Source organism: Mobula birostris, chromosome 5, assembly GCF_030028105.1.
Source record: "Mobula birostris isolate sMobBir1 chromosome 5, sMobBir1.hap1, whole genome shotgun sequence".
Taxonomy (NCBI): Eukaryota; Metazoa; Chordata; class Chondrichthyes; order Myliobatiformes; family Myliobatidae; genus Mobula; species Mobula birostris.
In genome coordinates this window covers 91726683-91750306 of record NC_092374.1, presented here as the reverse complement: position 1 = coordinate 91750306, position 23624 = coordinate 91726683, and the positions used below count along the sequence as shown (strand labels likewise).

Here is a 23624-nt window from a genome sequence, read left to right as displayed (position 1 = left end):
ATCCATATACCGTTGGGATGTGGGAGGGAACCGCAGCACATGGGGGAAAACCCACACGGAGCCAGGGAGAACGTGTAAACAAGACACAGACACACACGGCAATGGAGGTTGGGACTGATCTGGAATTAGCATCTGCTGGGTCAGAGAGATAAGGCGGTGGGATAACTTGGAGCCAGACTCCATCAAGAGCTGCAGTGTGACACTGGGTCGCCCAGGGACAGCTCCAAAAAAGGGGGTTGTGTTGCAAACTGATCACCTTCACCCCTCTCCTGAAACAATCCACTCCTGCTGGAAGTTGGCACTCTGTGCTGGGATCCCTCAGCTCTATACAGCTGTTAACCCTGGTTAGACCACACTGAAGGATTGTGTTCAGTTCTGGTCGCTTCATTATAGGAAGGATGTGGAAGCTTTAGAGCAGGTGCTGAGGAGATTTACCAGGATGCTGCCTGGATTAGAGAGTATGTCTGATGAGAATGGGTTTGGTGAGCTGGGGCTTTTCTCTCTGGAGCTAAGGGGAACGAGAGGTGTATAAAATGATAAGGTTCCTTGAGTGAGCAGATAGCCAGAGACTTTTTCCCCAGGGCTGCAATGGCTAACGTGAGGGGAATAATTTTAAGGTGACTGGATCAAAGTATGGGGGATGTCAGAAGTGAGTTGTTACGTTGTTTTTTTTGTTAAACACAGAGAGTGATAGGTGCTTGGAACACTCTGCAGGGTTGGTGGTAGAGGCAGATACATCAGGGGCATTCAAAAGACTGTGAGGAAGACACATGGATGAAAGAGAAATGGAGAGCTATGTGAGGTTAGATTGATCTTGGAGTAGGTTAAATAGTCAGCACAACATTGTGGACCAAAGGGCAGTACTGTATTCTAACTCAACCGTTCCAAGAGCGACACCATCACCACGCCTCTTAGTGCACAGCGTGGAGCATAAACTTCCTTCTGGGAATCTCATTGCACATAGAAAATGAGGGCTTTCCGTCCACTGCTCCTGGACCAGTGTACCAGCACTCAGGAAGGACGGGACATAGGGATTCTTCAATTGTTGGAAGCTCACCATGACATTGTTGGTCTAGAGAAGGGGTGGCAAATCATTTTCAGAGCATGTGCCCAAATTGGCGATAGTCTTTTAAAATAAAATTCTCTCGCACGTCATGATACTTTCTTTCTCTGGAAAACCCATCATACAGGGGCACGCTCTAGCCAAGACTCTTCAACCTTTTCTTCATCACTGAGTCACCTGCTGTTTCGTTTGGCAGTGAAGATATCCGTTGTGTATTTTTGTTAAATTATGGGTGGGGTTTGAAGAGCCAAGGGGCGGCGCTGCATGCTGCGTGCCAACAGAAGTTTTATGCGTGCCACACTGTGCGCGTGTGCCACAGGTTCACCAACCCTGGCGTAGACTCATCAGCATTCTTTCTCCAATACTGTGGGAGGGTGAAATAACTTGCACTCAATCTTTCCAAACGTAGTTCGCCGTCACTGTAATACTGGATTCAAGTATCTGGTTCTCTCCTCCACTGATCCACATCTCTGGTCAGAGAGACCAGGCATCACAGGCGTCAAGGACAGCACCTTCGATGTTGCTGATTTCCTCAACCAGCTTTGCAAAGCACAGCGTGCCTGGTTTAAAGCATCAAGATGATGTTGTTTCCGAGACAGTGCAATAATTAAAGAAAACAAACTGAAAGACCGCTAATCTTGCCCGGACGAGGAAGCGCCACGTGCTCTTGCACCGATCTGCTTGCCGTGACTTTGCTCAACGTTTCCCCGTATGGCTGGTTTTTGCCACACACCCCCAAATGACCCTCGCTGTGCCTCTGGTTACCCTTGGCAGGCACTCCTACTTCACTGGCTCCACTACCAACACCTTGCACTCCCGTTTGGCGATCTTGTCCACAGACAGCACCGTCTTCTCCGAGGGGAGGTAGAGAGGTCGACCGATGGGGGACCCCACCGGGGGGGTGATAGCCCGACGTTCCATCACACTGCCTGTCCTGCAGGGAGAATAAACCCTGGTTAGACCACACTTGGGATATTTTGTCCAGTTCTTACCGCCTCATTATAGGAAGGATGAGGAAGCTTTAGAGAGGGTGCAGAGGAGATTTACCAGGGCGTTGCCCACGTTAAAGAGCATGTCTTATGAGGAAAAGTTGAGCAAACCAAAACTTTTCTCTTTGGAGCAAAAGGGGATGAGAGGTGACTTGATGGAGATGGTAACAGAGATAAAGTGAACAGCTAGTGACTTCTTCCCAGGGTGAAAATAAGTGAGCACACTGTTAAGGTGATTGGAGAGAGTTTTTTTTTTAAAAACAGGGAGAGTGGTAAGTGCATGGAATGCCCTGCCAGGATGGTGGTAGAGGCAGCTACATTGGGGACATTTAAGAAAATCTTAGATAGGCACATGGCTGGTTGAACAATGGAGGCTATGTGGGGGAGGGAGGAAGGGTTAGGTTGATCTTCAAGAAGGTCAAGTGGTTGGCACAACATTGCGGGCTGAAGGACGTGCACTCTGCTGTACAGATCTTTACTCTAAATCAGACGGAGAGGTGAATGGGGGGGCGTTGACAGCTGGGAACCTGGGTTGTTCAGAAAGAAATGTTAAAGGGTGCTGGACAGAAAGGGAATGACAATGGAGCAGGCGATGCCTGGGCGGTCAGAGCTGACACTTCGGGGGCAAGGGAAGCCGGCCACAGAGTCACGGGGGGGGGGGAGGGGGGTTACAATGCAGAAACCGTCTCCTCAGTCCACTGACTAACAAGTGGATATCTTTACATCAATTCTACACTGGCCTGGTTCAAATGGTTCAATTTATTATCAGAGGATGTATACAGCATACAACCTGAAAGTATTATTCTTCACCGACAAGCACAAAACAAGAAACCCCAAAGAAAGAATGATAAACCATCAGAAACCCTAAAGCCCTCCACCCCCCATCAGACAAGCAGTAGCAAAAGGTCCCCAAGAGACCTCAATCTAGAGTCCAGCAAAACTACAGCCCATTACCCAGCACTTGGGTATCTCAGGCAGATTCTCTCTCACCAGGCAGGGGGGGGATTGTTCCTGTAACAACGACAATTCTATCCCTCACCCATACACCAGCAGGCCGATTTACAGCACCTGTAAATCCCGGACGTCATTGGGATGTGGGTGGGAAGTAGAGCCCCCAGTGGAAATCCACGCAGTCAAAGAGAGAACGCACGCGCCAACACAAACACACACACATGCGCGCCGGGATTGAACCAGAATCCCTGGAGCTACGAGGCAGCACCTCTTCCCGTTGGACCACCTCAGCATGTAACTGCAAATGCTTGATGTTCAAACTTTAAAAAAAATCAAACACTTGTGTGCTTGTGGCCAAGTGGAATAATTCATGTGAACTGTGCGGGGGAGAGTCGCAGACAAGGAGATATCATCAAGAAGATGGGGAGGTGGCAGGTGAAATCTAATGCCGAGGTGTGAGATTAAGAGTCAGTATATGACCACAGGGCATAGGAGCAGAAATAGGCCAAACAGCCCACTGAGTCTATTCTGTCATTCCATCATGGCTGATTTATTATCCCTCTCAACCACATTCTCCTACCTTCTCTCTGTGACTTCTGACACCCTTACTAATCAAAAACCATCAACCTCCACTTTAAACATACCCAAAGACACTTCAGAGATTGTCTGCCTGGTGTCAGTGGTCACATAACCAGGATTGTGATCTGCACCGGCTGCTCATACGACCATCCACCACCTGCTCCCATGGCTTCATGTGACCCTGATCGGTGGGAGGGGTGGGGGCCAAGCAGGTGCTACACCTTGTCCAACTGTGACCTGCAGGATAGCGGAGGGACGGAGCACCTTAAACCTCGCTTGGTAGAGAATTATCTCCACCCTGACACCCCTTAATGGGCAGTAACCAGAATGGAATAACACTGGAGCAGATGAAGAGGATTCACTTCACATTGGTTGTTATCTGCGATGTGCTGCCTGAAAGATCAGTGGAAGTGGATCTGAAGGACCTTGCTGACAAAGGTGTGTATACACACACACAGCAGAGATTTTCCTAAAGGACAGGATATAGATGGCGTACAACTAACTGCTGATAAGTAGCACATAGACTCCCTGCCAATCAGAGTCACTGAGCATGGGAACAACAGGCCTGTTTCATACCGACCAAAATGGCCACCTAAGCGAGTTCCACTTGCCTGCATTTGGCCTGTATCCATCTAAAGCAGGGGTTCCCAACTGGGGCTCCTCAGTTAGTAATCAGGGTCCACGGCATAAGAAAGGTTGGGATCTCCTGCTCTAAATCCTTCTTATCCAAATGCCTTTTAAATACTGTCAGTAAAGATCCAGCACCCACGATTCACTAACCCTAACCCTGAGCCAAACACCTTTGGGATGTGGCAGGAAACTGGAGAATGCAGAGGAACCTCATGCTGTCACGGGGAGAATCTACAAACTGCACAGACGGCGGCAGGAACTGAACCCCAATCAGCGGCGCTGTGAAGTGTTAATGCTACCGTCCCGTCCTGCCTTAACCACTGTCAGCTGCTTCCACACGGAGTCTCCGTTCTACATGGAGAAGTTGCCCCTCTGTTCCAAACCCAAATGCCCTTGCCTCTTGCACATTTGTTTCCTTTGCTGAGTGGACAGGAGCGAGTGTAGCCTGCCACTGTGAGAGGACCAACACCTCCGGCCCATGGCCCCCCACCCCTCCACACTTCTTACCTGATGAGGTGCCCACTGCGGGAGGGCTGCTGGTGGGAGAAGGACTGTGAGCGGCCCAGGCTGGCCTGGTGACGCTCCATGAGATCTCGCATGGCCGGGCTGCCAGGGCTGCTCTTCCGGGACACGGGCCGGGCCTCAGGCGGCTGGCTGGCCACGCTGGCCGTGAACTGCAGCTTCAGCTTCATGTGCTGGCTCAGCTGGAGGGGAAGGGAGGGGAGAACAGGACGGGGATGGGAGGGCCAGGGAGTTGGGAAAGGGAGGATGGGTGGTTGGTAGGGAGGCAGAGGACAGGGAATGAGGGCAGATGGAACAGAAATGAACAATCTTTAAAGTCGCCAGTGCCAGGTTCTTCAATGCAACTGATCCTGACCAGGATTCCCATCCATGCTGGACCCACATATCCCTCTAAATCAGTGGCTCCCAGCCTGGGCTCCATGGATCCCTCAACATAATGGTATTGGTCCATGGCATACAAAAAGGTTGGGAGCTTCTACTCTAAACCTTTCCTATCCAGGTACCCGTCCAAGAACTTTTTAAAAGACAACATACCCACCACAGCTACTTCCTCTGGCCGTTATTTCCAGACCTCTCTCTGTGCGGAAGAAGTTGCCTTTCAGGCTCCTATTAAATGCCTCCCTCCTCAACTCCTTGGGTTTTGATTTCTTTTCCCCAGGGGGAAAAAAAGAGTGCATATTCTCCCCATCAATACCACTCTTGCACCCAAATACACCTTTAAAAACCTCTATAAAGATCATCCTTCACTCTCCTGCACTCCAGTGAATGAAGCCCCATCCTAATGTTTGGCTGAACAAATCCAGTTGAACTCGTCTCATGAAATTAATCCCCTCTCAGGGATTATTGTCATTTAACTATATACATGTATATAACATACACTGTATAACCATATAATGTATATAGAAACAAGACTTTTCTCTGAAGTACAATAGTGCACATAACACATGATAACTTATTAAGGTAAGGATAAAACCTACAGGTGAATCACACATAAATAACAAACTAAAGTGCATTAATATTAAATATTGTATTAATAAAGTACGGAACAGATTAACCAGTGACACTTTGAATATGATACAGCAGGGAGTTCACAAGCCTAATGGCCTGGGGGAAGAGATTGTTTCCCATCCTGACCGTTCTTGTCCTTATGTATCAGTCTCCTCCCTGATGGTAGAAAGTCAAAGAGGATGCTGGTTGGATGGGTGGGATCCTTAATAATACTGAGGGCCCTGCACACACAGTCCCCGATGGATGGTAGGGAGACCCCTAGATCCTCTCAGCTGCTCTCACAGTCCTTTGTAGGAACTTCAGGTCCGATGCTCGACCGCTCCCATACTAGACGGAAATGCAACTTGTCAAGACGCTCACAGCGCTGCTCATGTAAAACACAGTTAAGATGGGGGGGGGGGGGCAGCCCTTGTTTGCCTCAATCTTCTTAGGAAGTGGAGGTGCTGCTGTGCCTTCTTGTTCAAGGAAGTGAAACTAAGGGACCAGGCGAGGTCATCCGTGACGCGAAATCCTAAAAACTTGATGCACTTAACTCTCTCTACGGAGGAGCCATGTATTCACAGAGGGGGAATGGTTTGTCTGCACCTTCCTGAAGTGTACAATGATTTCCTTTGTCTTCTCCATGTTCAGGCCTAGTTTGTTCTGGCTGCCTGGCCATCCCTCTCCGTTATCTGCACATTCATGTCTCCAAGAGTCTCTTAAACACCACCATCACCACCAACCAGGCATCCACATTGAATGTTCCTCTTCTCACTTTAATTGCGTACCCTTTAGTATTAAACACGTCCACCTTGGGGGACAAGATTCTGTCTACCCTTATCTATGCCTCTCATAATCTTATAAAGCTCTGTTAGGTGCCCCTCATTCTTCTACATTTCAAAGAATAAGGTCCTGACCTATTCAATTTTTCCTTTTAACTCAGGTCTTCAAGTCCCAGCCACATCCCTGTAAATTTCCTGCTGCTCCAGAGAAAACAACCCAAATTTGGTCAATCTCTCATCATAGCTCATGAACTTTAATCCAAGCAGTGTCCTCATCAATCTCTTCTGCACCCCCTCCACATTCTTCCTATGATGGGGCGACCTGAATTGTACACAATACTCCAAGTGCAATCTGAATCAAAGTTTTAGAAACACAGAAAACCTACAGCACAATACAGACTCTTCGGCCCACAAAGCTGTGCTGAACATGTCCCTGCCTTAGAACTACCTAGGCTTTACCCATCGCCCTCTATTTCTCTAAGCTCCATGTCTCTTAAAAGACCCTATCGTTTTCACCTCCACCACTGCCGCCAGCAGCCCATTCTATGCACTCACCACTCTCTGCGTAAAAAACTTACCCCTGACATCTCCTCTGTACATCTTCCACACACCTTAAAACTATGCCCTCTCATGCTAGCCATTTCAGCCCTGGGGAAAAACCTCTGACTATCCACACAATCAGTGCCTCTCATTATCTTGTACACATCTATCGAGTCACCTCTCATCCTCCGTCACTCCAAGGAGAAAAGGCCGAGTTCACTCAACCTATTCTCACAAGGCATGCTCCCCAATCCAGGCAACATTCTTGTAAATCTCCTCTGCACCCTTTCTACAGTTTCCACGTCCTTCCGATAGTGAGGCGACCAGAACTGAGCACAGTACTCGAAGTGGGGTCTGACCAGGGCCCTATATAGCTGCAACATTACCTCTCGGCTCTTAAACTCAATCCCACGATTGATGAAGGCCAATGCACCATATACCTTCTTAACCACAGAGTCAACTACAGCACTGTTATAGTCATAGAGTACTACATCACAGAAACAGGCCCTTTGGTCCATCTAGTCTGTACCAGCCTGGTATTTTGCTATGTCCCATCACCTGCACCCGGACCATAGCCCTCCATACCCTGCTCACCTACACACCTATCCAAACTGCTCTTAAATTTTTTAATTAAACCTGCATCTAGCATTTCCACTGGGAGTTCATTGCACACTACACCACCCTCTGGAAGAAGTTCCCCCGGGGTTCCCCTTAAATATTTCGCCTTTCATCTTAAACCTATGACCCAACCTCAGTGGAAAAAGCCTGTTTGCATTTACCCAATCAGTACCAGTCAGAATTTTGAGTCCCTCAGCATCCTACACTCCAGGGAATAAAAATCCTAACCTATTTAACCTTTCCCTAGAACTCAGGCCCTTGAGTCCCAGCAGCATCCTTGTCAATTTTCTCTGAACTCTTTCAATCTTTCTTGTAGGTAGGCGACCAAAACTGCACATGATACTCCAAACTAGGCCTCACCAACCTCTTATACAACTTCAATGTTACATCCCAATTCGTGTACTTATACTCTGATTTAAAAAGGCTAACGTGCCAAAATCTCTTTATGACTCTATCTAACTGTGAAGCCATTTTCAATGAATTTTCAAAGTTTACCCTCATGCTTAACCCATGACCATTAATTGTAGTCTCACCTGACCTCAGTGGACATTAATCCTATCTATAACCCCTCATAATTTTGCGTACCACTATCAAATCTGCTTTCAACGTTGAATCTTGTTAGTGATTAGGAAGAGTTTACTGAGACGGACTGTGTGCTTTTAGCTGAGACTCGGTACCTCGAACAGGCCGGCGCGGAGGGCCTGGAAAGCCACACTGTACGTCACCGTGCTGCCTTTCTTGCAGTAGCCCAGGTGGTTGAGAGGGGTGTGGCAGACCACCGAACCCAGAGTGGCCTCGGCCGCACGCTGCTCCTCGACCGACAGCTTCTTCCCTGCAGAGGGGAAAGAGAAAGATGGAGGAGGACGGAGAGAAAAAGTGGCAGTTAATCAGATATCAACGCGAGTCACACCATCCGCACCGAAGACCACACCCCAGCCCACAGGAAACCTTTCCTCTCAGGGTAGATAAAACTAGAGGACTCAAGATTCATGGGAAAGAGTGCAGTGATAAAGGGGGGGGGGGGGTCTGAAGGGAACCCTTCTCACTCAGAGGAAGGTGAGTACTTGGAACCCACTGCCCAAGAGCATGTTGGAAGCATCATAGTGGCCACAGAGCATCTGAACTGTATAGAGCAAGTGCAGAAAGATGGGATTAATAAGGACGGGTGGCCAACAAACACTACCTGTATACTCTGTGCACACTGCCTGGCGGTCAGGTCAAGGTCCCACTGCCTGGCGCTCAGGTCAAGGTCCCACTGTCCGTATCTTCTGCGCCCACTGCCTGGCGCTCAGGTCAAGGTCCCACTGCCCGTGTCGTCTGCGCCCACTGCCTGGCACTCAGGTCAAGGTCATGCTGCCCGTGTCCTCTGCACCCACTGCCTGGTGCTCAGGTAACCCCAGGTTCACATTACCTGGTGAACTTTCCATGTTCTATGAAGAGACTCAGATAGGCACATGGATGATAGAAAAGTGGAGGGCTAGGTAGGAGGGAAGGGTTAGGTTGATCTTGGAGGAGGCTGAAAGGTCAGCACAACACTGCAGGTTGAAGGTCCTGTACTGTGTGTTCATTGTGGCTGACCAGGGATTCCCACCCTGGGGTCCACAGACCCCTTGGTAATGGTAGCTGGGAAGCTCCGCTCTAAACTTTTCCTATCCATGTACCTCACCGTGGCTTCTAACCTGTCTCAGCCACTTCCTCCAGTAGCCCATTGCATGTACTGACCACCCTGTGCGTTAAAAGAAAGTTGCAAGACCTAATGATTGGGAAATGAAGCACTAAGTGTACAGATGCTCACCTCCGGCCACAGCACTCTCCCCCCATTTTAGAGAGCATACTTGTTCCTGTGGCAGTCACAGGATTACTGTATACCCTGCATTAACCCTCGCTTCACTGTTCACACCCCACCTTCCCTTACCGTCCACACCATCATGATTCCAACTCCAGCCTCGCTGCCCAAGGGAACACCATTACCCACCACCTCATCGCTCAAGCCGCAGCCCTACATGGTGGGGGGGGAGGGCGACAGGAGGGGGAGGGGGACAGGGACGGGTGGAGAAGGAGACAGGCAGACAGACAGAAACAGTGACAGAGAGGGTGTAAAGCACCAACCTCCCTGACAGCTGAGAGCACTCTCCGGTGTCCACACCAGCCGCACAGCCAGGAAGTCCTGCAGGTTGTTGAGGAGGGTGTACTTGACCGTGAATTGCTTGTACATCGACACTGGCGACTCACATGATGCCATCATCACAAACTTGGGTCGGTCGAGCTGGATGTTCGGCAGCCTGAGGGAGGAAGGAGAGTCAAAGCTGCGTCCAAAGCTTCTCGGCAATCTCTCTCCACACACCCCAGCCCACCTTAACCAAACAGGGAAAGACGCGCAAGAGCAGAGGATCTTACACTGGAGTTCTGCAGCCAGATTGAGAACTGTGGACAGGGAGGATGTAGTAGCAGTGGGAAGATTCACCAGAGCATTGCCTGGAACGAGGGCTGTAGGTATAAGGGGAGACTACAGGCCGATCTGGTCGTGTACATGCAGGTTAAATACTGGAAGACCTCAATTAGAAGTGTGTGTGAGAAGATGGGAGAATCCAGGTGCATGGACTTGGAGACACTTTCTAAGTCTCAGCACAAGCGCTGGTAAAGTTAAATAAATAAACTGCCGGCAAAGTTGTTACAAAACATTGGTCGGACCGCTCTCGAGAATGTGATGTACCGTTCTGGCTGCCTCACTGTAGAGTGTGGTAGCAACAGAGAGGGAGAGTAGAAGAGATTCGCCAGGATGATTCCTGGAATGGAGGGATATAGTAATACAGAGAGACTGGGTAGGGTAGGCTTGTTGTCACTGAAACAAGTGAGTGCTGGCAGTCCAAACAGGCAGGAAGCACGAGGGCCGGTGACATCTCCCACAGGTTGGCGAATCCTGGGGCATGAGGTCCGTGTGAGTCCAGAAGTCAAAGTTCTGTGATCAGTGAGCTGATACGTAGAGGTTGGCAACTCCTGAGGGTGAAGCCTCTGGGTTGGCATCTGGAGATCAGGGACCTGATGCTTGAGAGGAGGTCGGAGGAGGCCTGTTGGAGCCTGTCTATGTGGGTGGGTGGATGGGAAAGAAAGGGCCTTGCTTTGCCGATGCTGTTTTGCCGTGTTGCTCTGCTGAACATTCCAGACATGCCGTGCTGGTGCCAGGATGCACAGCAACACTTGCGAGCTGCCCCACAACACCCTTAGGTTGTGTTGGCTGTCAACACAAACGAGGCATTTCACTGTACGTGAGACAGGCAGACAGACAAGTCGATCAAGTTGAAATCTGAACACAGGAGGCTGAGTAGTGACCATACAGGTGTGAGGGATAGGTAGAACTTACCTAGGACTCTCCCCCGACTCTGCTCCAGATCTCTCCCACATCCCACAGACATGTCAGCAGACTATCTGCTGCAAACTGCACAATGTACTATTCAGCAGCATAAGGGTTAAACGGGAGTTGACAGACGCGGGCGAGAGGGAACAGGGTGCAGGACATATGAGGGAACAGGGGAAATAGGAATGCAGCTGGGAGCTAGCATGAAGCAGATGGGCTGTATGGCCCATTTTCTTAATAAACAGACACTTAGCAAGGAGGATGAGTGGTCGCTCACCTGTAATGTGTGTAGATCTTGTTGGTCAGAAGCTGGTGAGTGGGTGACCAGCAAACAATCGCCGTCAGCGGAACTTCCAGCCCCTACATGTGTTTGCAAACAGAGGAAGACGTTATTGCTGAACCTTGAAGCACGTTAACCTGGCATTGCAGAACAAGACTGCGTATAACTAGGTCTCAGTCAATACTGACAACTGGCAGCTACACATCGCCCAGGTCTCATCAATTCTAGAACTGGCAGCTACCCACATTACAAATGGAAACCAGAGCTCCACAGTAGCCTGATGCTATTACAGCTCGGGGCGTCGGAGTTCAGTGTTCAATTCCGGCATCCTCTGTAATGAGTTTGTACGTTCTTCCTATCAGCACATGGGTTTCCTCCAGGAGCTCCAGTTTCCTCCCACAGTCCAAATAAGTACCAGCTAGGAGGTTAATTCTTCATTGTAAATTGTCCTGTGATTAGGCCAGTATTAAGTAGGTGGGTTGCTGGATTGTGTGGCCATTGGGCTCGATAGGTCTGCTCCATGCTTTCTCTAAATCAGGACCCCTTGGCCTATGGCATAAAAAGGTTCGGAATTTCTGGTCTAGTTAAATAAAATGCAAACGAAATAAAATTCTGTTCCTATGTCTTATGGTCTTAAGAGTCCTGACCTGAAACATCAACTGTCCATCTCCCTCCACAGATATTCAATGTATAAGAGCACGCAACATGGCCAAGAGGTTCAGTAGTTGTTCATAGCAAACATCAGAATAGGAAAGAAATGTGACCTAATTGACTTTGACCGTGGAATGATTGTTGGTGCCCGATGGGGTGGTTTGAGTATCTCAGAAACTGCTGATCTCCTGGGATTTTCATACACAACAGTCTCTACGGTTTACAAAGAACGGTGTGGAAAACAAAAAAAAAAAATCCAGTGGGCGGCAGTTCTGTGGGCAAAAACACCTTGTTAACAAGAGAGGTCAGAGGAGAATGGCCGGACTGGTTCAAGTTGACAGGAAGGTGGCAGTAACTCAGATAACCACACATTACAACAGGGGTGTGCAGAAGAACATCTCTAAATGCACAAATCAAACTTTGAAGTGGATGGGATACAACAGCAGAAGAGCACAGACACTCAGTGTCCACTTTATTAGGTACAGGTGGCCACTGAGCAGACATCCCCATTCGCAAAGTCCAACCCTTTGAACTGAAGGCCAACGTGTCGCTTCCTTACTGACTACTCGCTCGCCTTCCTGCTAACTTCATGCACACATGAACAGTTAGATTTCCCCAAACGTCACGTCTTACCCGTTACAGTCAGTGACGCCCAGAACCCACGCCCCCCCCCACCGCGTCTGTGGGTGGCAAGCCCTCAACCCCGCCTCACCTCCTTGGTGTCTTCGTGGGGCCGCTCGTTGATCTGCAGCTGGAAGAGGAAGGCTTGCTCCTCCAAGGCACTGAGCCTGATGGGAAGGTGGCCGGAACTACCGCTCATCCTGTAGAACGATGCCACGGACACGTCTCCCGACTGGTGGCTGCAGTTCAAAGTTGAATTTATCAACATACTACGTATATGTCACTAAACTCTACCACGAGATTCATTCTCTAACCGGCGTTCACAATAAGTAACTCCGCCATGGATGGTCCCAAGCCCGGCTGTGAAAGGAGGAGGGTTGTTAACCCCATCCCGTAAAATTCCAGAGCTACAGAAACTCCAAAGACCTCATCCCTGGGACAGGAAGGACCAAGAAGATGGGCTACACCTGGAGACAACTTGATAAACTGGTCAGGGACATAGGACGCTGGTGAGCTGCTGTCGGTGGTTGTGCTCCAGTAGAGGTGATAAACTTAAGAAGATGATTCACAATAAATATAAAGAAACACAATAGAATCAATGAAAAACTACACAAAAGGACAAACACCAACGTGTAAAAGACAAATTCTAAAGGAAAAGCAAAATTATAACAGATAAATAAGTAACACCGAGAATGTGAGTTTTAAAGCCCTTGGAAACAACTCTACAGGTTGTGGAATCAGTTCAGAGTTGAGGTGAGTGAAGATATCCACACTGGTTCATCATGAGCCTGACAATTGAGGGGTAATAACTGTTCCTGAAACTAGTGGTGTGGGACCTAACACTCCTGTACCTCCTTCCTGATGGCAGCAGTGAGAAGACGGCGTGACCCTGGTGGTGGGAGAAACCAAGAGCAGGAATGATTCAAAACAAAACCTCAAGACACTGCGACCAGCAGCCACGATTTGTATAGACCCAGTAACTTCATTAGCTGTGTTACCAAACTCCTACAGTACTCTGCAAATGTCTTAGACATACATATATATATATATACACACACACACATATATATATATATAATATATACTGTAGCTAAGGTATCTGAGACTTTTGCATAGTACTGTAGTAATTTTCTGTATTACACTGTACTACTGCTGTGGAAAAAAAAATCAAATTTCATGATATTTGTGAGTGATGATAAACCTGATTGTGATATGGGTCTCTATTGTGGACTGAGAGTGGGAAGGGGGCGGGGGGGGGGGTGCAAGGAGAAGGAGCACAAAAGAGACTTTCTGTAATGATCAAAAATAAACCAATTGTTTGGAATCAAATAACCTTGCCTGGTGTCTCAGAGTTGGGTGTGTCTGCACCTGTGCCCCTGCACTCCTTCTCTGCCACCTGTCCCACACCCCTCCCATGGCGCTCCACCCTTGCCATTCCCAACATCCTTTGCTCCCGCCAGGTTTACAAATTCGCTCTCTGCTCCACATTGACAAATACAGTACTGTGCGGAAGTCTTCAGCACTATAGCTATATATATCTGTACCAAAGACAGTACTTTAAATTTTGGAGGCGGTATTAGGGCAAGTGATAGTAATGGGAAAAAAAATAAAATGCTAGAGGAACTCAGCAAGTCAGGCAGCATCTACGAAGGAGAATAAACAGTCGATGTTTCGGGCCAAGACTCTTCATAAGGTCGATGCTTCGTGAAACGTTAATATGCCTCTCTAACCATTTCTGAAATACTGAGAATCCATTCCTGCCCTGGTGTCAGCCAAGTCTCTGTAATGGCCACTACATCATAATTCCATGTATGTATCCAAGCTCTCAGTTCATCTCCTTTGTTCCTGATGCTTCTTGCATTGAAGTACATGCACTTTAACCCTTCTACCTTAACACCCTTTATTCTGTTTCTCTTTCCTCAAAGCCCCTTTATATTGTTAAATCTGGCTTTACCCCATGTACTATACTTGCAGTTCCCTCATGATCTTTATCCTCCTCCACCTCACTATCTGCTCTAACACTCTGGTTAGAGCAGCCAGAGCAGCACTAGCAAACTTTCCTGCAAGGATTTGGAGGGAGGCGAATGTTGTCCCTTTGTTCAAAAAAGGTAGTAAGAATAGTCCGGGTAACTATAGACCAGTGAGCCTTACGTCTGTGGTGGGAAAGCTGTTGGAAAAGATTCTTGGAGATAGGATCTATGGGCATTTAGAGAATCATGGTCTGATCAGGGACAGTCAGCATGGCTTTGTGAAGGGCAGATCATGTCTAACATGCCTAATAGAGTTCTTTGAGGAGGTGACCAGGCATATAGATGAGGGTAGTGCGGTGGATGTGATCTACATGGATTTTAGAGGGATTTAGAATGTATGTCTAGTGCACATTCTGGAGCAGAGGGTGGCGGTAATGCACCATTAAGCTGGATGCCAACTGCCGTAAAACAAGATACAGACAGACATGGATTTTAGTAGGGCATTTGACAAGGTTCCACATGGTAGGCTTATTCAGAAAGTCAGAAGGCATGGGATCCAGGGAAGTTTGGCCAGGTGGATTCAGAATTGGCTTGCCTGCAGAAGGCAGAGGGTGGTGGTGGAGGAAGTACATTTGGATTGGAGGGTTGTGACTAGTGGTGTCCCACAAGGATCGGTTCTGGGACTTCTACTTTTTGTGATTTTTATTAATGACCTGGATGTGGGGGTAGAAGGATGGGTTGGCAAGTTTGCAGATGACACAAAGGTTAGTGGTGTTGTAGATAGTGTAGAGGATTGTCGCAGATTGCAGAGAGACATATTGATAGGATTCAGAAGTGATCTGAGAAGTGGCAGATGGAGTTCAACCCGGAGAAGTGTGAGGTGGTACACTTTCGAAGGACAAACTCCAAGGCAGAGTACAAAGTACATGGCAGGATACTTGGAAGTGTGGAGGAGCAGAGGGATCTGGGGGTACATGTCCACAGATCCCTGAAAGTTGCCTCACAGGTAGATAGGGTAGTTAAGAAAGCTTATGGAGTGTAAGTTTTCATAAGTTGAGGGATAGAGTTTAAGAGTCGCGATGTAATGATGCAGCTCTATAAAAACTCTGGTTAGGCCACACTTGGAGTACTGTGTCCAGTTCTGGTCACCTCACTATAGGAAGGATGTCGAAGCATTGGAAAGGGTACAGAGGAGATTTACCAGGATGCTGCCTGGTTTAGAGAGTACGGATTATGATCAGGGAGCTAGGGCTTTACTCTTTGGAGAGAAAGAGGATGAGAGGAGACATGATAGAGGTATACAAGATATTAAGAGGAATAGATAGAGTGGACGGCCAGCGCCTCTTCCCCAGGGCACCACTGCTCAATACAAGGGGACATGGCTTTAAGGTAAGGGGTGGGAAGTTCAAAGGGGATATTAGAGGAAGGTTTTTTACTCAGAGAGTGGTTGGTGCGTGGAATGCACTGCCTGAGTCAGTGGTGGAGGCAGATACACTAGTGAAATTTAAGAGACTACTGGACAGGAACATGGAGGAATTTAAGATGTGGGGTTATATGGGAGGCAGTGTTTGAGGGTTGGCACAACACTGTGGGCCGAAGGGCCTGTACTGTGCTGTACTATTCTATGTTCTATGTTCTGAGAGACATAGATAGGCTGAATAAGGAACCTGGCTCCTTAAGGTTGTTATAGCTGGGGAGGGGTGGGGGTGGTAATGGAGACAAGCTCCCACTACCTATTAAATACTGCCAATGGCGTGCCTCTCAAATAGCCTCTAACCAAGTCAAGTCCAGCTCCTGGCCTTCCCCATGTAGCTGACAGAACCATTTTTACTGCAAGGACAAGGGGCAAAGGCGGGTTCCTGGTGCCTTAAGACCAGTCACTTTGAGCAGATGGGACTCGTCAGCTGTGGTTGGCAGCTCATCTAGGAGAAGGAAAACTCTGATCTCAAACCTCCGCTGCCTAGCAGCTATACCCGCTCATAAAGAAGGCTTCGGGAGTAAAGCCCGAGGAAAAAATCCGGAGTTGGAGTCCCCAGGGCAGTCCTAGGTTGACTTCATTGCCGACTGGCCACTCCCGCGATGCTGCTGGAGCCAAACTGTATCAGTGTCTGCCGTTCATCGGATGTGTGGAGAGGGGGAGCCTGCTACTTCAGCAACAGCTTGCTCTCCGCATCGTACTGCCCTGGCTTGTTTCTTCTCGACAGCTAGCATGCAATATCCGTGGTCGACCCTGACCAGAGGTATACAGTCAGGAGCCTTTCTCTCCCAGGGTGGAAATGCTAAACATTTGAGGGCATGGGTTTAAGGCAAGAGGGGAAAAGTTTAAAGGAAATGTGCAAGGTGGCAAGTTTGTGTATTAGACGCCTGAATATGCAGGGAATGGAGGGGTCAGACAGAGGCTGAGAGGAGACCTGGTTATTATTATCATCATTGTGTGACGTGTCATATGATGTGGCTATCAGGTCTTCCACCTGTTGTTTCTACTCTTATCTTTCCATGACCATGATTGTTCTTGGCAAATTTTTTCCAAGAAGTGGTTTGCCATTGACTTCCTCTGGGCAGTGGCTTTACAAGATGGATGACCCCAGCCATTATGAATACTCTTCAGAGATTGTCTGCCTGGTGTCAGTGATGACATGTCAGTGTGATCTGCACCGGCTGCTCGTACGACCATCCACCACCTGCTCCCATGGATTCACGTGACCCTGATGGGGGGGGGGGGGGGGGAGGGGGAGGGCTAAGCAGGTGCTACAGCTTGCCCAAGGGTGACCTGCAGGATAGTGGAGGGAAAGAGCGTCTTAAACCTCCTTTAGTAGAGACACATCTCCACCTGCCATCCAGGAGACTTGGTAGAGTTCATAAAATCAGGAGAGGTATAGAGAGGGTAAAAGTGTCAAGCACTAGAAGGGGGATGCATTTAAGGTGAGAGGAGGAAAGTTGAAAGGAGAGATGAGCGGTGCAGGAGTTTGGGCTGCAACAGGCTGCCAGGACTGGTGGTGGAGACAGATCTGATAGTGTGGTTAAGAGGCTGCTAGACAGGCAGATGAATGTACAGGGAATGGAGGGATATTTATCATGTGCTGGCACAAGAGATTTGGTTTAATTTGGGACCTGTGTTTGGTGCAGACATTGTGGGTCGAAAGGCTTATTCCTTTGTTGTATCAAAGGAATTCTTTGTTGGAATGGAGGGTTATGGCTGAGTGCAGGTCGGTGGGACTGGGTGAGAGTAAGAGTTCAGTACGGACTAGAAGGGCCGAGATGGCCTGTTTCCGTGCTGTAATTGTTATATGGTTATCATATTCAATTAGAGCCAGAGCACAGAAACAGGACCTTCTGCCCATCACATATGTGCTGGCCATCAACCACCCTTTACATTTTATTCCCATTGACTCCCCCATCCCACATTCTACCCCTCACCTATACACCAGAGGTCACTCACTCCATCTATCAATTCATACATTGAGATACAGAGCGGAATAGTCCCTTCTAACCCTTCGAGCCACGTCACCCAGCAATCCAATTTAACCCTAGCCTAATCAACTTACAACAACCAATATCCTACCAACTGGAACATCTTTAGACTGTAGGAGGAAACCGGAGCACCCGGAAAAAACCCATGCAGTCATGGCGAGAATGTACAAAATCCTTACGGGCAGTGAAGGGAATTGAACTCGGGTTGCCTGTACTGTAAAGCGCTGTGCTAACCACTACACCACTGGGCCATCTGACTTTATCCCCATCAACTCCCCCTTCCCACATTTGACCCCGTAGCCATACACTGGAGAGGACAATTTACAGCGGCCAGTTACCCTGTTGACCCTGAACGTCAAGATGTCAGAGGAAAGGGGAGTGCCAGGCGAAGCCCACATCGTCACTGGAGGAAGGTGCACACTTCACATAAACACACACATACACTCACACACACACAGAGCAAGAGGTTGGGACTGAACTTTGATTTAGTGGAGGTGTGAGAAAGTTGCTCCGCTTACCACATCACCCTCTGAGGGCAGAGCACTTCTCCTGTAACCTGCGAGGGCAAAGGATAAAAATCGAGGAATTTACTTTGCCCATTTTGTCCAGAAGTCATCCCTTCAAGAGCACCTTGAGGAGAGGGGATCCCCGCTGCTGAAGGCACAGGTAGGGTGATAGGGATTGGGGGAGTTACAAGGAGTCAGACTCGAAGGAGCACGGATGGCTCACCCGCACTGGTCAATCTTGGGAAAGCAGGGATTGGAACTGAAGGGCAGATCTGTACACAAGAGATTCTGCAGGTGCTGGAAATCTTGAGCAACACTCAAAGTGCTTGAGGAACCCAGCAGGTCAGGCAGCATCAACGGAGTGGAAATAAACAGTCGACGTTTCAGGCTGAGACCTCCTCATCGGGACTGGAAAGGAATGGGGCAGAAGACAGAGCAAGAAGATGGGAGAGCAGAAGGAATATAACCCGGCAGATCTGATCATCTTTCAAGTTAAACACTGGGAGTCCTCAATTAGAACTGGGTGGTACAGTAGTGTCGTGGTTAGCACGACGCTTTCTAATACAGGCAACCCCGGTTCAATTCCCACTGGAAGGGCCTACTCCAGACTGTATCTCAGTGAATGAATATACAAAATTGGAAATGAGGACTAAGCTGAGGGAATTTAGAAGGATGGACAATTCGTGTCAAGACACTGGTTAAGTCCTACCGCAGTAGCTGATGAAGTTAAGTAAATAAAACCGCTATGAAAGTTGGTCAGGGTTAGTCATTTTATACATTTATTTAGAGATACAAAGAACATAGAAGTGTGCAGCTATTTGGCCCACAATGTTGTGCTGAACCAGCTAAAAAAAAACAAATATTAATCCCTCCTCCCTACACCATGTCCATATCCCTCCACCTTCCTTACATCCATGTACCTATCCAAATGCTTCATAAAAGCCTCTACCACCATATCAGGCAGCACTTTCCAGGCATTCCACCACTCTGAGTATAAACTTGCCCCCCACATCCCCCTTGAACCTACCCCCTTTCACCTTCAATGTATGCCCTCTGGTTATTAGACATTTCAACCCCGGGAAACAGATGCTCCCTGTCCACTCTATCCATACCTCTCATAATCTTGTACAGCTCTATCAGATCTCCACTCAGCCTCTGCACTCCAGAGAAAACAACCCAAGTTTATCCAGCCTCTCGTGATAGCACATGCCCTCTAAACCAGGCAGCATCCTGGTAAACCTCTTCTGCACCCTCTCCAAAGTCTCAACATCCTTCCTCCAGAGCAACCAGAAATGTATGCAATACTCCAGATACGGCCTAGCCAGCATGGAAAAGATCCTTTTGGCCCAACAAGGCGTGCCGGCCAGCAACCCTTCATTTAATATCAGGATAACTGGCAATGACCAATGAAACTACCAACCAGTACATTCTTGGACTGTGGGAGGAAACCAGGGCACCCGGAGGAAACCCACACACTCATGGGGGGTAAAAGTACAAACTTCTTACAGACGGTGCTGGAATTGAACTTCAAACTCAGATGTCCCGAGGTGAATATGGTGCAGCAGGTGAGATTAATACATAAAATACCAAGCAGGTTATATAGATTGGTTGGGCAGCACTTGAGTATCAAGTACAGTTCAAGCTGCCATAGTACAGCAGGGAGTATGGAAGAGATTCACCAGGACCAACAGACACAAAATGCTGGAGGAACTCAAGTTAGACAGTATCTACGGAGAGGAGATGATTAGTTGGTGTTTCAGGCCAAGATCCTTCATCAAGGACTGAAGGGGGTGGGTGCACGCGGCTGCCTGCGTGATGGAGACTGAACGTTCCTCTCTGACCACGTGGGCTTCCCCTGCATACTCCAGTTCCAACAATGTGTGGGATTGCTGGGTTAAACTGTCCCTTTGAGTGGGTGAGGGTAGATTCTCAGGGCGGGGTGGGGGGGGGGAGAGTTGATGGGACTGTGAAGGAAGTTTAAGGGAAACACAGCAAACATCCAAACACAGGCCAGTAGACCAAATATTCAAGGCCAGATAGCCACATGGTTGCCTCAACATGACCTGTCCATTCACCTCGGGGACAGGATGGGTGGTAAATGCTGACTTAGGCAGTGACTAAACCATCTCACGAGTAAATGAAAAGCAACACACCAAAAGGCTGGAGGAACTCAGCGGGTCAGGCAGCATCTGTGGTGGCAAAGTGAACGGTTGGTGTATCACATCAAGGCCCTTCACCTGTATGGAGATCCGAGAGAGGAGATGGCCAGTATAAAGGAAGGCGGGTGGTGAGAAAAAATTCTGAGGTGATGGATTGACTGGCGGGGGGGGGGGGGTGCCCATTGAGAAAATCCACAAATAGTGTCAGGTAGGGGTGGCGGGAGAGGGAGAGGGAGGGAGAGAGAGAGAGACAGAGAAGAGGTAAAAGGGAAAACAGAGCAAGGTGTGGGGAGGGGAGTATGACAGTTGGAGACATCTTCTGGAGGGAGATAAAATACTATCAGTGTTGAACCCTGATAAGTAACGGAGTTGAGATTGGCAAACCTCAGGAGAGAGATGCGTGGCAGTCGGAACCAACAGGAGGGTGGTTCTGTGTGTGTGATGTGGGTGGAGGGAACCAGGAGGAGGTGGGATACAAAAATGGGTGAAGGGGTACTAGGGGTGTGTGCGTGAGAGAGGGAGAAGACAAACATGAAAGGGCCAGAGGGGAGAGGGGAGTGGGTGGGGGGGATCTGAATACTCATGCCATTTTAGACTAACCAGGTGGATAGTCCATGTGTTGCTCCTCCAGTTTGCGCTGGATTTCAATCTAGCGGTGGAGACAGCTGACGATGGACAGGTCAGTGTGAGAATGGAAAGGGGATTTGAAATTATCTGCATCTGGGAGTCCAGTATGGCCACAGCTGGCTGGAGGCAAGTTTGCATTGGTCATCTACAGATGATCGTGCAGCCAGTGCTTGGTCTTGCTAATGTAGAAAAGGCCACATCGGGAGCACCGAATGCAGCACGAGGCCAGAGGGGGCAATTGTGAAACCTTGCCTCACCTGGAAGGACTGTTCAGGTCCCTGGAGGGAGGAGGAACAGGAATAAGTGCTATATGATGCAAACCCAGAGGGGGCAGAGGGCCATGGATAAGGCAAGGATGGGCTTTTCCCAAACTGGAATCCCCTGCACAGAATTCTTTCATCCACTTTAGACATTCTGTGAAACCTCCTGAATTTTAAATAATGTGTGACTTGGTGTCAAATACTTTCTGATAACGTTCTCCAGTGAATAAAGAAGACAAGTTTGAATCACTGCTTGGACAATGTAGGGACCCCACCTCTCTTACACTGAGGACCAAAGCTGATTCCATTGGTGACCAGGAAGTAAAGATTAGCTTTCTGTCACGTGCACATAGTGAAATGTGTTTTTGCAATAATAACCTTCAGGGTCTGAGGATGAGCGAGGGGCAGCCCATAAGCATTACCACACTTGTGGCATCGCGGTAACATGCCCACAACTTACCAACCCTAACCCGTAATGAGGGAGGAAACCCGAGTGCTCGGGGGAATCCCGCACGATCCCACAGAGAACGCACAAATCCCTTGCAGAGTCAGCGGCGGAACTGAACCCGGATCTCTGGTGCTGTGACAGTGTTATGCTAACTGTTGCCCTACTTGTCGCCCACCCATGCCTCCCTCAACTTCACACTCCAGCCTCCATTCCCTCACCCACCAATCTTCCTCTACTACACTTGGTACAGTATTCCAACCTCTCTCTTCTGCCCTGTGCCCCAAGTGACAATCCTCTGAGGCCCACATTGCAAACCACTCCCTCCTCTCAGCCAAGCAACAATCCTCCTCAAACACCAATCCTCCTGCATCCGTTAGCTAGTAACAACCCTGAACGAACAGCGTAGTGGTTAGCACAACGCTTTATGGTACCTGTGACGATTTCAATTCCCATCACTGTCTGTGAGGAGTTTGGACCACTGGCCCCGTGACCGCACGAGTTTTCTCTGGGTGACTGTCTTTCCTCCAAGTTTCAAAGGCAGATATGGGTGAGGGTTACTGTGCTGTGGGCCTGCTGTGTTGGCCACGCAAGCATGCTGACTCTTGCAGGTTGCCCCTGCACATACTCAGACCCTGTTGGTTGCTGATGTAAACTGACACATTTCCTTATATGTTTTGTTGTCTTCAGAATCAGGTTTATTATCATTGGCATACTATACTGCACAAAGGTCTTTGGCACATGCAGTATGTACAGCTGGCATATCCAAGACTTTTACACAGTACTGTAGAAATTTTATGTATTGCACCATACTGTTACTGCAAAAAAACAATTTTCATGACATTTGTGAGTGATGATAAACCTGATTCTGATCTGGATCTCTATTGTGGACCGAGAGTGGGAAGGGGTCAGGGAGAGGGGAATCATGGTTGGGAAAAGGGGAAGGGAGAGGGGAGGGAGCGGGAAGCACCAGAGAGACATTCTGTAATGATCAATAAACCAATTGTTTGGAATCGAATTACTTTGCCTGGTGTCTCAGGGCTGGGTGTGTCTGCACCCTCACCACCACCAGCCCATGGCACTCCTCTCTGCCACCTGCCACACCCCTCCTGCGGAGCTCCACCATCACCACTCCCAGCATCTTTTGCTCCCGTTAGATTTATAAACTCGTTCTCCACTCCACATTGACAAATACTGTGAGCCTTTGGCCCCCTGGAGAGTGTCTGTGTGGGTGTGCGCCTAAGACTGTATGTGATGAAATTTATTTTGAGGCAGCAGCACAGTGCAATATTTAAAACATGCCAAAATTACGTGACAAAATACTGATAAACAGTAAATAAATAGTGCAAACAGAGAGCGAAATAGTGAGGTAGTGTTCACGGCACGGACAGGGTAGACAAATGATGGCGCAGGAAAAGAAGCTCTTTCTAAAACACCAAGTGTGTGTCTTCAGGCTCCTGTACCTCCTCCCTGATGGTAGTAATGAGGGGGCATGTCCTGGGTGGTGGGGTTCCAAATAAAGCTCATCTTTCTATGAAACACTCGTTACTGCCTACCTAACGATCCTGAGCCCATTCTGCAAACCAATGCTCCTCCTCTCACACCCCTTAATAAGAAC

At 48.6% G+C, this 23624-nt stretch overlaps 1 protein-coding gene across 4 annotated transcripts in view; it reads right to left on the bottom strand.

Annotated features, from left to right (window-relative positions):
- Nucleotides 1-1753: 1753 nt before the first annotated feature.
- trappc14 (trafficking protein particle complex subunit 14) overlaps nt 1754-23624 on the bottom strand; it is a 61805-nt gene continuing 39934 nt past the window's right edge. For all 4 annotated transcript variants that reach the window (XM_072258413.1, XM_072258414.1, XM_072258415.1 and 1 more), the window contains 6 exons: nt 12660-12807; nt 11294-11376; nt 9771-9943; nt 8339-8493; nt 4720-4916; nt 1754-1997 (listed from right to left, as the gene is read on the bottom strand). In XM_072258413.1, the coding sequence (XP_072114514.1) occupies nt 1844-1997; nt 4720-4916; nt 8339-8493; nt 9771-9943; nt 11294-11376; nt 12660-12807 (910 nt within the window). In that variant the 3' untranslated portion in view covers nt 1754-1843. The remainder of the gene's footprint in view (nt 1998-4719; nt 4917-8338; nt 8494-9770; nt 9944-11293; nt 11377-12659; nt 12808-23624) is intronic.